Source organism: Chlamydotis macqueenii, chromosome 8 (assembly GCF_036417535.1).
Source record: "Chlamydotis macqueenii isolate bChlMac1 chromosome 8, bChlMac1.mat, whole genome shotgun sequence".
Taxonomy (NCBI): Eukaryota; Metazoa; Chordata; class Aves; order Otidiformes; family Otididae; genus Chlamydotis; species Chlamydotis macqueenii.
Window position 1 is genome coordinate 15264369 of NC_141563.1, and position 13590 is coordinate 15277958.

Sequence of the window (13590 nt, forward strand, 5' to 3'; positions counted from 1 at the left end):
TCCAGTGGGGCAAGAGAGGAACATAGGTCCTATGTTCTGGGGAGAGCCTTGTGAGAGGCAAAGGAAGGAGAAATCCACACCGAGATGTTCCTCTGCCTCCACTATTGTCTTGCTTTTCGTGACCCACTGCTCCATTATCCTTGGGTGACCAGCTCCTCTGAGATTCAGGTGCCAGCTCTCTGGAGCAGGGATTTTTCCTTTAGGAAGCACTCTGCATCTGTATCTCACCAATAATTTTTGCCTTTACTGTTGCTTCTGCTGGGCTTTAATGCAAAATTAAGTTCCTTAATTAGGTGTTCAGAAGGTTGGTAACTTGATAATTCGAATCAGTACTGTTCCATGGAAGCAAATACATAGTAATGAAGTAGTCAAGTATTGTGCTTCAAGGATGAGCTAATCAACTGTTAAGCTCCATCCATCACTTCCGTTAGTAGTCAAATAAAATCTCAAGTAGTATTGTATGTTGCCTGCAAGTGGCTCCTGCAGTTGCAGGGTGTTGGTTTGCTTCTGTACTTGGAAATGTGGAGTAACTGTATTAACATAAATAAGTCTTGTTGTATGCAAAATAATGCAAGTTTAAATATATTCAAATGCAGATTTGTACTGCTTAATTTCTGTCCCAGGTCATGCAGCACCCAACAGAAGGTGGCCAGGTTCTGAGCCTTTTCAGCAACATCAAAGAGGCTGCAGTGAAAGTGGCAGAAATCTGGATCTTCTCCTTGTCAAGTCAGCCAATTGACCATGAAGACAGCACTATGCAGGCCAGCCAGAAAATCAAGTCTACAGGTAAGAGTACAACCAGGTGCTCTGAGGACCAGTGTCTTCCTGAAGTAGCTGGAGTTAAACTGCATCTGGGCTTAGATGCTTCCTGGGACAAATGAGAACTGGTTTGCACAAGTTGCTGTGTCTCTAACTAATTAATGCAAAGAAAACCCACTTTGCAAACCTGTTACTGTGTAAGCAGGGAGCGTGACAGGAGTTAAGGGATTGAATTGTCCATGCTTCTCCTGCATATCACACCAGGCCTGAGCTATCCAGCAAGGGTTAGTTGTGTTCCTGCCAACGCTCTTCCAGCATTACTGGTGGGTGTGTTGAGAACCGGTAACTTCTCACCTGGCCAACAGTGTTCTATTCAGGAGATTCACATTTAAGCTACTCTTCCAACTTCTTTTTCCTTTGAATATTCTACAATAAGTCTCATTAACTTAGATGAGACGTGCAAACCTGCAACATGTTCTGCTGTGGACTGTGGTCTGGTTTAATGACTGTAAATCCATGGTGTTGTGCACCATATAGGGAAATCATTTTGTTTCTACTCATGACAATCTTTTTACGTGGTACCAGCTTTCTGCTCACTGCTAGAAGAGTGACCTGTTGAAGGTAGCACATGGAGGTGCTTGTGTGTTGTTGCCTGAGGCTAGGCAGCTCACCTGAAGTGTCGTTTCAATAAAGGATTTAGACTCTCCTGGCATACCTGTCTTGCTTCTTTAAGCCAGTTACGCCAATGTTAGGGAAAAAACTAATTTCCCTTCTGGAGAAACCTCTTTACTTGCTGCTGTTTACCAGGTGGCTCTTCCGAGGGTAAAAGGGGGTGGTCTTTCAAGGAGCCTTATCTGTGTGCTGGTCTTTCCTTTCTATTAGATCTGTTTCTCCTTGTTCCTTACAGGCAGTTCTCATCTCACTGGTTCTAGCACAGACAGAAGATCAACTAGCAGGCATCTCCTTGTGTGCCTCCTTTCTTGATTTGTGACAGTTGGCCTTCTCTGCTCCTGAGATGAGACTGTCCCTTCACCTTAAAGGAGTTTCACAGGATCTCTCCCTTCTTTCCTTCCCTTTCAGACAACTATTCCGAGGAAGAGTACGAGAGCTTCTCTTCTGAGCAGGAGGCCAGTGATGATGCCGTACAGGGCCAGGTACTGTTTAGGGCGTGGCTTCTCCCTGCGAGGACTTAAGTAGAGCGTGTAAACTCTCAGCTTGTGCTTGAAACTAAAAGCCTATTTCTTTAGCTAAACCATGACAGTGACTGTCACCAAGTGTTTAGCTGCAGTGGCACAAGGCCTTCACAGTAACCCATTTCTTCCGCTGTGCTGTGATTTGTCTGTTCACATATTTGGACTTGAGCTCCCTTTAAACACTAAAACATTAGCATCCTTGTGTGTTTCTCTGCTTAGTGGTCAAGGCATCAGCTGATTGCTTCTGTGATACTGATTGGATTCAAAGAGCCCAACTGGATTCCCAGCTGTAATTAAAGGGCAGTGGGCTCTGAGTCTGACTTTAGTCTTTAATACTTTCTGCAGAATAGGTCCTTCTGGAGAACTCCCTGGCTAGACGGGAGGTGCTTTTGAGTTTGGGTCTTATTTACCTTCAGACTCTGGCATCACCTGCCTTCCAGCTCTTGGAGGGTACTGAGAGAGGAACCCGCTGAAACGTGAGGCTGTGACTATCCTTGTTCCTTGAATGTAGAGCTAGGACTGTTTTGCTTCTCCAAGCTGTTATTCCTGGCTTTCTACAGATCTCGTTCACTTCCTTTTTCCCTCTGCCATCATAATTGCAGTTAAGACAAATGCTGAAAGCCTGGCAAGACAGAGCAGCAGGTTCATCTTCACAGAGAGAATATTTTTAGCGCTTAAATGCTCATATGTCCTCAAATCACAAAGGTAACACAGGAATCCTCTTTCTGTTCAGGATTTGGATGATGATGAGTACGAGCTGGGGAAGCCCAAGAAGCAGCGGAGATCGATAGTAAGAACGACGTCCATAACCAGGGTCGGTGGAAATTAGTTTTACTAACACTGACGGGGTTTGGCCAGGATGCGCAGTGCATGTGGCTTATGGGAGCAGCAGTACTAGACATGCTGGCCCAGCAGAGAGCTTGGGGGCATGGTCACAGCATGTGAAGAGCTACCAGAAGCAGCCAGTTCAAAGGGTGGGGCCGTCCAAGGTTTGTGTGTGTTCTGTCTTCAATGTCCTTTGGCTGCAAGGTTAAGGAGCTCCAAAAATCATGGAAGTATGTGAAATAATCCAGTGCAGGATCCATGCTCATGTCAGTCCTGAAAGTAGCTATAAGTAAAGGGAAGCTCTTTTGTTTGTGCTCTGCATGGGAGAGGCCAGTGGGAAAGTATCAAAATGAAGTTAAGGAGCTCAGCCAAGGGCTGGAGCTTGACAGATGAACCTGAGGTGGTGCATGTGGTGCTGAGGTAAAAGACGTAGCAGGATGTTGAAGGCTTTGGCAAGTTGCATGCAGCTATCCACCCTCTCACAGCAAGCATGCGTGTGCCTGCAAAGCTGCACTTCTGTGTGGAGCGGCGACTTGTGCCTGACCATGCCATACTGCAGCTTTCTGCTCACACAAGTGTGATCGTATGTCTGTGACAATAACTCAAAACCACCAGGATGGGTTAGGCTTTCTTTTTTGGACTTAGGAGTAAGTTTGGAGATCATTGTACCTCCTGTGAGGCTGTTTTGGAAATCCATAGTTTGACAAAGTCTGAAATAAACCCTATTTTGACCTGAATCTGCCACTAAAATGACCCTCTCCATGAGACCAGGAGCATGATAGTTCATATCCTTTGTGTCCTTAGTATAGTTCTCAGGTGTCAGCGATCATCTAGGAGAAAATACATGGCTTGGTTATTAAACGAGCAACTTCCTCTTAGTAAGAGGAATGTCTTTCTCGCCCTGACCACTAACTGATACTGAACCTCCAGTGTGTGGGGCTCACACAAAACTGGGTGTGGTGCTGCCAGTTAAGTTAACATCTGTCCAGCTCCAAACCCGACAGGTCTCCTGTCTGCCAACTGTCAAACTGTTCAGGCCAGCAAACAGCTGTTGCCGTGCCACCTTAGCTGCTGCCTGCTGTGCATCCTCCCTCCGCAGACTGCCGTGCTGATCCAAGGTGGTCGGTGTGATGGACAGTTTTGCTTGGCATTCTGAGCTGGAGGACAATTCTCACTGTCATGAGAGCATCTTTGCCTCACATGTGCGTTGGGGACAGAAATAGGGCAGTCTTTGGAGAGTCTTGTTTGAGGCCTCGTGGATTTATTTCACCTAAAATTCAGCTGCCAAGAAGGTGGTTGCAGCTCGCAGGATGTGAGTTCAGAGGTAAAGAGCTAGGTTTGGAGGTATGGGGCAGTGTGAAGTGTCTGAGGCCAGAGTGGGAGCAGGCAGTTCTGCTGGCAAGAGGAGCTCATGTGAGATACAGGAGAGACAGCAAATGAGCAACTGGCTTCACCTGAGAGTAGCCTGGTGCCAGCCTTTTTCTCCTCTCTTTTCTCCTGACACAGGGATGACACCTCAAATGCTCTGTACCAGGACTCACACCTGGGCCCTTCTTGTCTTCCTTTTCTTCAGAGTGTGCATATTAGGTTGGTCAGTGACAGAAGGGCTGGGCAGTTTGTGGCAGATGGCAGCTGTTTGGTCCTGCAAGAGAGAGAGAGAGCGCTCTTGGGGGCAAGTAAACACAAAAGGAGTGCAGCAGTTTGGCTTGTGTTGCTTTGGACTTGGTGCCTGCTTTGTCCAGGATCTGGAGGTATCAGATTTGGAAAGTGTTTTTCTGATGAGCGAGTGCTAAGGACAAGCCCCACAACTTTTCTGCTAGTCAAATAAATGAGCCTGCCAGGATGAACTGCAAGCTCCTGGAAAAACAGTGCTTTGTTGGTAGAAAACACATTGTACTTTGGGTCAGTGGGTAGATGCCTGTGTGGTCTCACCTTTCCTTGTTAAGAATCGGAAACAAGGATTCAAATGTTTGCCAGAGATTTGTCAAACAGGTACAGAAGGGATTCTGGCAGATAAAAGAATTTATTATCCACTTTGTGTCCAGCTAAGAGTTGTCTACCATCCATCAGGGCCAGAAGGTCTAATGCTTGGTGGAGTAGGACTGAGTTTGTTGTAACGTGGGAGAGAAAGTATCATAGGTCTGGAAAAGCTAATTGCAACATGAGAACAGCAGAGACTTGGTTTGTGGTGCCAAGAGTTGTTTGATCTGAAGCAGCAGCTGGAGCACCAGTGTCAGATGTGTCTAGGCTTCTTGCAGACTGAGAGAAAACAGTTCCCTTATGCTTTACTTACGTTAAAGTGTCTTTGACTTGCAGCAACAAAACTTCAAACAGAAAGTTGTGGCGTTGCTGAAGAGATTTAAAGTGTCTGATGAGGTAAGTAATTCAATCTACGTCTTCCTGTCTGTGTGTTGCCCTCGAAGTGCTTGGTGCACCTTGCTTTAGTCTTCAGGAGCACTCTCCTGTTTCACCCTAGTTCCCATCGTTTTGTTTTCAAGTCTGCAGCGGATGTGACCTTTCCTCACATCCTGGCCTTACATGGAGGCTTGAGGGCCAACTTTAAAATGTCATCAAACATTTTCTAGATTGAGTTTTATCAAAACCAGATTTTGGCCACCACGCGTGTACCCATTAGTGTTGCAGACTGCTTTGAAATTATCTTTGACCCTTTCAAAGGCAAGTAGTCTATTGTGTATGTTGCTTGTGAAGTTAAATCCCAGCCTGTTTGATCATCTTACTAGAACAGCTGGGCAAAACATGAAAAACTTGGCTAGGGAATGCAGATCCACAGGAGAGTCAGCTATCTGGTCAGAGCTGAAAATGAAAGAGATCCGGAACCAAATAAACCTGTGTCACATTAAGTACCTCAAACAAAAACAGTTGACATCTCAGTTGGCTGTCCATGTGCTGATTTTGTGGCCTGTGGGAAAGAGTGAGTAACTCCTCATGCTTCCCTATGCTTCCAAACAGTCCTGTTAGCTTTGCTGTTCTTCCCAAGTTAGCTCAGCAGAGTCAGCTCTCACAGCTGAGGTCTCGGCCAGCTGAGCTCCTGCTTTTCTGGAGCTGCCATTCAAAAAGCAAGCTCTGAACTGTGCACAGCTGCCTGCTTACCCTGGTGTATACGTGAAGCAACCCATGAAAGTTTTTTGTGAGAGAGCTGTTCTTTTTCGCTTTGCGTGTGGGTGGCAACTGATTCTTGTCCAGATTTCAGGCGCCTCCTGTGGACATTTCTGTCATTTCTATCTGCTTGGGTATCAAATCAGGACGTGTCATGGCAACTTTTTCAGTAAAACCCAAGATGGGTTACACTGTTGAGAGTATTGCGTTTCTGTACTTGTTCTAAGAAAACTGAGACTCCGTTAGGGGCCTTTTTAAAGCTTTGTTTATAGAATGGGATAGAGTAATGGACATAATCTATGGTTAATAGCTTGTTCTTAATTGCATCTTAGTGGATGCTTAGTCCAATAGGTAACTCCTGCTTAACCAGACACTGGTAACCTTGACCCAAAACAAGCACTTCTCAAATACTTAATGTTTCTGTTGGATGTGTTCCTGGTAGCACCAGGAACAGAATCTTTCTCCCAAGACTGGTGTGCTGAGGTTCTTAGGAGAGTTCAAGTGACATGGGGTCAGTCTGGCTCCTAGCAGAGTCAGCAGTGCCCGCTTTTGTCCTGCGTGTAGGTTCTGGATTCAGAGCAGGACCCAGCGGAGCACGTTCCAGAGGTGGAGGAGGACTTGGACCTTCTGTATGACACGCTGGATATAGAGAACCCAAGTGACAGCGGGCCAGAAATGGAGGATGATGACAGTGTCTTGAGCACTCCGAAGCCAAAGTTAAAGTAAGTGTGGGGCAGCTGATGCTGGGCCAGAGAGAGACTATGCGCAGTGGCAGCACAGATGAGATGTTGTTTCTATTCCCACCCCTCCATCTTGTTTTTTTCCTATGTAAACCTGCTGTTGGAGCCCTAGTGTGTTGTTATAATGTGAATGACTGCTGCTTGTGAGCTAGGGGTAGCGTGGGAGGGTCTAACTCCCCTTCCATCTCATTTCTTCCTTCTTCTCTTTGCAGATGTTCTACCTGCCCTGCCATCTGAGCACAGGGGTAGGAATTGCTGGCAGGCAGGCAGTAGAATTAAACCGTACGCAGGTGTTTTGAGGAGGTGGTGGAAACAGCCAGGAAATCTGTGCTAAGGCAGAAGGCTATGCAGTTGGAAGCTGCAGAAGTAGAGGCAGGGATGGACAAAGCAGACTGTGTTTTTCTGGAAAAGCTTGTAAGACCCTGTGTGGAAAGAGTCTTTGCAGGGATTAAGGAAGCAGAACCGCAGGAAACAAAGGAGTTACTCAGAGCCCAAGGGGACTGACTGCAGCACACGTAGATACACGCAAGCCTGTTCTGAACTGGCTTTTGTGGGCACTGACTTATGGGCAATCACAGGGCTGTGGAGCTGAGCTGGGGATTGCTGGCTCAGAGTCTTGAGCAGATGCAGAACCCTGAGCTAACAAGAGCTGTGTCACGTCCCTGCCGAATAAAGACTGAAAGCAAGAGACTGTTTGAGCTGCACTCAGGCTTCTGACTGCCATGTGGTTGCATGCTCAGGCCTTCAGTGTTGTGACGGCTCTGAAACAAGCAAAGCCTGCCACTGCAGTCGGTCAGTACAGTATCTGCTAAATGCCAGCTAATTACCAGGTGTCATAACATCCTAATTAATGTAGAATAACCTACTTGGGCTAAGAATAGATTCTGAGTCTGGAGTGACTTGTTCTTGTTTCAGTGAGCCAGAAGACTCAGGATAGACTGGGGCAGTAGTGGTAAGTGATGGGGCTGGTGACTTATATAGGCATTTGTAGCTTGACCCAATATATTGCCAACTGGTTAGCCCTACCTTGAAGGGATTTGAAAGTATTTGTATTGTGATAAGCAGCTGCTCTGAAACAAGCCAGAATGTTGTATTATACACAGTGAGAGCTTGTGTCCTGTTCCCTGGAGCTGAGGAGCTAACTGTTCTGATGTGATCGCTGAAGTATTGCTGGAATAAGAACTTCTTGTGTCTGGTGCTGAGGAGACATTTTGTGGTTTGCTGTGTCCAGTTCTTGTGTTCATATCTTGAAAGGGATGTGATAAACGCTGATGCTTGTAGGCAGATTTTTCCTGCAACAAAAAAAAAAAAATCAGTTCCTTAAATTGTAATTGAGTCTTGTAGCCTGGTGCGATGAGCTGCCTTTTTATGTGGAAGCGCAATCTGATTGTATGCGCTACCTTATCTTATTAAGCAAATGTGTAATTGGATCCTAGGGCTGGCAGCCAAATCCAGATGCAAGCTGGAAATAAAATGCATATTATCACCAAGAGTCACTTACCTGCAGGAGCAGAGTATCAGTGGGGGACAGTAACTCTACTTGCTGTATTTCGGTCAAGAGCTAGACCCTGTCTGGAATGGCATGTAGTTCAACCAGCATTTGCGAAGCTGAAACTAGAATTGCAGTGTGAAACTTTGCACCTGGTGTTTGGAGTAGTGAGGACACAACTGCTTGTGTGGGGTGAATGTGCTTTCTGTTCTGCTGTGCGAAAATGCTGGACCCACATGCCTATCTTTGTTTTTATGGAAACAAAAGCTGCTGTTTGGTGTGTAGTGTGGGAGCATGCAAAAGTTCCTAGTAAGAGCTTTATGAATATGGTCTGCTATGTGGCAGGTGACATGCTGGATCCATTAGATGGAGGTCTGTCAGTCAGTGTCAGGGCTAGGCAGGGGTCTCTGGACTTTCTGGCTTCTCTTGCTGTCCTGGAGACTGACCTCCTCCTCCTTTCAAAAGTAGCCTATAAATTTTACTGGAACCGTTGGAGAGCAGTAAGACATGCTGGGAACAGTGATGTTTCTTTGCTGTGGATTAGATGGTCTTTCTCTGTTAACGTTTTTCATAAGAAACTCCTTGCTTTCTTTATGCAGACCTTATTTTGAAGGACTGTCACACTCCAGCTCTCAGACAGAAATTGGTAGCATCCACAGCATCAGGAGCCAGAGAGAGCCATCAAGTCCTGTAAGTCATGTTTCAAGAAGGTTATCTCTCTGCAGGCAATACAGTAGACCTGCACTGTCTCTATTTGCCTGTGTAAATTAAAGCACCCCCTCTGACCTTCTCCAAAGACTTGGGTGCAGAGATATGAATTTTCTATGTTTGTTGTTTTGGGAAGTTTTGGGGTTTTTCTGTTTGATTGAGGGGGAAGGTGGTGTTGTTGGTCTGGTTGGGTTTTTTTGTGGTTTTTGGTTTTGTTTTTGTTTTTTTTTTTTTAAAGCAAATATTGTATTAACTTAAGGGGACATCTTCTTCAGGTCATCTATTGAATACTTGCCAATGGTATGAATAGCTCCAGGTTCCTGTGTACTTGAAATGACTGCCAGGATGGGAGATGTTGCCTCTGAGTTTTAGGGACTCCTTGGCACCATTTGGAGGAAGCTTTACCTTACAGTTGTTGGGATACTTTTTACGGTGGCCAGGAGTGAACACTGAGGGGCAGCTCACCCCCTTTTCCATCCCCTCATGGATGGACATATTAGGCACACAGACTATCAGTCCTGTTCCAGGGTGCTTCCTTGGTTCTGCTGCGAATTGTGCATCAGCTACTGCTTTGCTACATCCCACACTAATGCACTGGGTCCTGGTGTGACCAGGAAGCACTCCTGGTCGTCCTGCAGAGGTGTGCAATATTTAAATGGAGAAGTGTGTCTTTTGAACAGCCTGATCCAGAGAGCGTGGCTGAAAACTGTCCTGGTGCTGTTCCTCCTAATGTTTTTTTTCCTCCTCTCAAGCAGGTAGAAGTGCCTGAAAAGACAAAGAGTCTTGGAACCAAACATGTAGGCGACAGTATTTCTGACACTGTCTCTTACGTAAGTTGAAAACACACTTGTTAATGTTCCTCCTGGCAGTTTGGGTGTCAGCTGTGTGCTGCATTCTGTGGCATGTGTCTGTCCATTTAGTTGCACATGCAACACAACTTATGTAGGTGACGTTAGCTGCAGTGAAGATAGTGCTGAGCTCTCCTCTTGACCTTAGTTGGTGGAGGTTCCTGTCTTTCAGCCTTTTGAAACTGAAATGCTTTATGTGGCCTCCTGTTTAAACAGCCTTTCTTATGGTTTGAGGAAGGCTGTCCCAAAGTACACTACTGAGCATGTGTATCGTCCAGAAGAGTATTCAGGGCTGTTGCATTTTAGCAGACAGAAGTATTACTGCAAGCTCACTTGGCAGAAATCAAGCTGGTCCTGGGGTAAAAATCCCAAAGCTCTTTCTGATAGTTCGTTTGGGTAAGCCAAATTAATCTAATTTGCATGAGGAGGCATGTCCCTGGCTTTGAGCTGGGAGAATGTGTATTCCAAATAGCTATCTGAGCGCCTTTCCTCTAGCTCCCTTGTGAGGCAGAGTTGGGAACTTGTAGCCCCAGATAGCCAGTATTGGCTTCTCCCTTTTGACAGTGACTAGCATGTCTGGAAGAGGCAAGGTGAGTGTGCCCCAGCCAGAGCTAAGCTGGGATGCCTTCTGCCAGCCCTGTGGTCGTGAGAGAGAGGGGAGGGTTTCTTCCTGATTACTCTGTTCCCTGTGTTTTTGCAGGAGTCTAACCAGCAAGCTGAGGTTCAGGAAGCTGAACTTCCCACACCAGATGTGTTTGAGAAGCTCCCACCCAGTGGGAAGATCACCAAGACTGAGTCTCTTATTATCCCATCCACCAGGTAGAGTGGTGACACAATATTGCGCCTGCTGCTGGGCTGCTGGGGAAGTCATGGACAGCTTGCTGGCGTTTCTTCAGGATGGCTTAAAGCCATTGACTGCAAGGAGACCATCCTTGTGTTCAGCACTTAAGTGATGGATCTTGATAAAAAAATGCTCAGAACCCTGAAGGGCAGCGTTGCTCTGAGGTTGTTCCTGTCTCCTGTGTTGTACCTGCTCCATGTCCAAGGAAGCTTTTATAAAACTCTGGAGCTGCTTGCTCAAAGATACTGGTGCTAAGTCAACGTCTGATGCAGATTTTGGCCTTAAACATGGTTGTTAAGTCTAACTTATGTCCTGTTAAACCTTCCCAAATAGAGTAGTGAATGTGGGCTTCAGCAACCCCACCATATAGTTTCTCTGGTCATTTGCAAGCAGATAGATGCTCTTTTGAAGAGGTATTTCTGTGCTGCTTTTGGGTGTGTGCCTGCAGTTTGCCTGACTGGATCCTATTATGCTGGTGTAGCAATCAGGGTGGTGGTGCGGGGTCTTAGTGCGGGATGTGGAAGTCTGCCTGGCACTCCTGGGCACATGTTCTGTAGCTGAGCCGTTTGCTCTTCTCTATCACAAGCAGAATTAGCAGGGCTCAAGCTAGCTCAGATCTACGTGCACAATTCCTCAGTGCCTCCACTCACATTGTTGAGGTTGCCAGACTGGACGATCTGGGATTTGGGGGATGTATCTCACTCAGATACGAGCCAGCTCTGGAATGCAAGCACATCTCTCTAGCAGGTCTGAAGGGAAGCAGACGGGACGTCGGGGAAGGAGCACGTCTCTGAAGGAGAGGCAGCCAGTGAGGCCACAGAACGAGAGAGCAAACAGTCTGGACAATGAACGCTCTCCAGACACACGGCACCACTTACAGGTGTGAAAAATATTACAATCTCTCCAACCACTCACAGTTTTTCCTCTTCTCCAACTACCTCCTGTGCTCCCTTTCCTTCTGGTCCAAGTGCTGTCCCTGCTGGGAAGGAACTGAGCCCTGCAGCTTCAGGAAGGAGGGAATTTATGTCTTGGCTCATACTGTATCTTCCATCCAGTCTGCTGGGTTCTGCCAGCTTGTTGCTTTGTCAGCCCGCCATAAACTGAAAACACTAGAACAGATTGCTGTGATGAGAAATTAGTAGGGATGTGTTGAGGAATTACTCCTTTGAAATAAGGCAAATTGCTATGGATCGCAAAAGGGGACTGACTTGTGCGGAGCATATGTGCCATGCTTTTGTTAGCTGCGGGACTCAGTTAATTCCTTCCTTGAAGGAGATTGTTCCTGGCTTCTATGAATCCAAAATTCCTTGGGCTGCTGTTATTTGGTATAAAGTGATGTAAGTAAAAGTGCGTGGCAGAAGGAGTAATGGCCAACAAAACCAAGGTGGCTACTAGAGGAGCCTGCAGAATACTGCAGCGCCGAAGACGCTCCTAAGTGTCGTCCCAACAGCCACCGCAGCTGCTAGTGTGACTTTGCTGATGGGGCGACTGAGCACTGGTCAGCCATGCGCAGCCGCCTTTCATGAATTGCTGGAGCTGGTGGCTTGAGAATTAGAGCTGACATCTCCTACTGTTCTCTTCTCTGTGTCTTTATTTCCAGATCCCCAGGAAAACAGTGTATGACCAACTAAATCACATCCTGGTTTCCGATGACCAGCTGCCAGAAAACATTATTCTTGTCAATACTTCTGACTGGCAAGGCCAGGTAAAGGCAGGAGATGTTACCTGAAGCACAGTTCTCCTTCACTGTTCCTCCTCAGGAATGGACAGGCCTTGAGCTCTACCACTAACCAAGTAGGTTCTGCTGCTTGGTTGGAAGAGCAGTGGTGGTGCTTGGGGGCTGGCAGTGTACTGAGTGTTCAGTGCCTACGCGTTGGATTTCCTTTGACCAGGAGATGCTGTGGATCTTGTGAAGTCACAGAGGTGTTTTTTTTTTTATCTTCTACGAAATGCCACTCCTTCTGGTTAGCAGCACGCTGGGAATTAGCTAGACCCTTGCACTCAAGAACCTACTTATCAACTGTGGTAGACTGGGACAAAGGAAGCAGGGAGGACTGACCTGTGGTTTGGGCTGAGCTTTCCAGGCACAGGTGATGAGCACACGAGAAAATATTTCATGTCAACTCTGTTGCCTTACACACACGCTTGTGATTCCTGACTGCAAGTATGTTACTGCATCTTTTCTGAGTGAGTGATAGTTGTTTTAAGGAGAACTCTGAGCAGCGCTCTTTTATGCTGACAGCCTGTAGTGGTTTGTTATGGGTTTGGAATGAATTTTGCTCCTTTCGGAACCTTAATCTGAGAAAGCCATAAAATATATATGGAAGAGGACCAATAAACATGCGCTGGGCAAGTGTCGCCTTTAGAACTTGTGCCAGGCTCGTGGAGTTGCATTGTCTGGTTTGACTTTCTCTTTCTTGAAAGAACTAGGGTCTCAGTGTCCAAGAGTGCAAAAATACCAGCTAAGCTACTGGTTCTGGTTTCTCTATACTTGGAAGGTAGAGAAATGCCTTCTAGAGATGGACAGAAAGCACTGTAGGTCATTTTCCCGTAGTTTTAGCACCTTGTGCCTGCAGTATCGGAGGACATGAAGATAGCATTGGCTGGAGCGTATAGATTAGTGGTGCAGAATTTGAAAATGTGAGATAATTGCAGAGTCTCACCACTATTATGTCCATGTATACCTGAGGTGTGTGTTAATTTGTTTCCTGTTAGCTGCATGGAGGGGAAACAGTCCCTCATGAGGAACATGTATGTTGGTAGAACCTTTTCTTTTTTTTTTTAGTGCTTGATAGTGAGCAGAACATTGCATTTGTTTGAGTTCTTTTGAAATTAGAGAGATATGCATCTGCAGTTCCAGAAGCAGGCGAGTAAACAGCACCTGCAAATGGCCGCCTGCTGCTGCCCTGCTCTCTGCAGCCATAAAAACCCTGCTGTTCCAGAGTTGTCGTTGCTTTGTTTTGGATATAGTGTTGGTGTTTGTCAAGAAGGTGCAGTGTTTCCATTTTTCTAGAGGAAGAGCTTTCCTTTGGTTGATGCACAAAGATGAGGTATTTGGGAAACAGCCGTA

General features: G+C 46.4%; 1 protein-coding gene across 9 annotated transcripts in view; it reads left to right on the forward strand.

The window, feature by feature from the left end:
• The window catches only part of PACS2 (phosphofurin acidic cluster sorting protein 2), an 81133-nt gene that overhangs the window by 36714 nt on the left and 30829 nt on the right, over positions 1-13590 (forward strand). For 2 of the 9 annotated variants that reach the window (XM_086753044.1, XM_086753043.1), the window contains exons 6-15: positions 624-786; positions 1840-1913; positions 2686-2766; positions 5094-5153; positions 6459-6616; positions 8723-8813; positions 9584-9661; positions 10380-10498; positions 11265-11400; positions 12121-12225. In XM_086753044.1, the coding sequence (XP_086609170.1) occupies positions 624-786; positions 1840-1913; positions 2686-2766; positions 5094-5153; positions 6459-6616; positions 8723-8813; positions 9584-9661; positions 10380-10498; positions 11265-11400; positions 12121-12225 (1065 nt within the window). The remainder of the gene's footprint in view (positions 1-623; positions 787-1839; positions 1914-2685; positions 2767-5093; positions 5154-6458; positions 6617-8722; positions 8814-9583; positions 9662-10379; positions 10499-11264; positions 11401-12120; positions 12226-13590) is intronic. The other 7 variants (XM_086753045.1, XM_086753046.1, XM_086753047.1 and 4 more) reach the window with 7 other exon arrangements.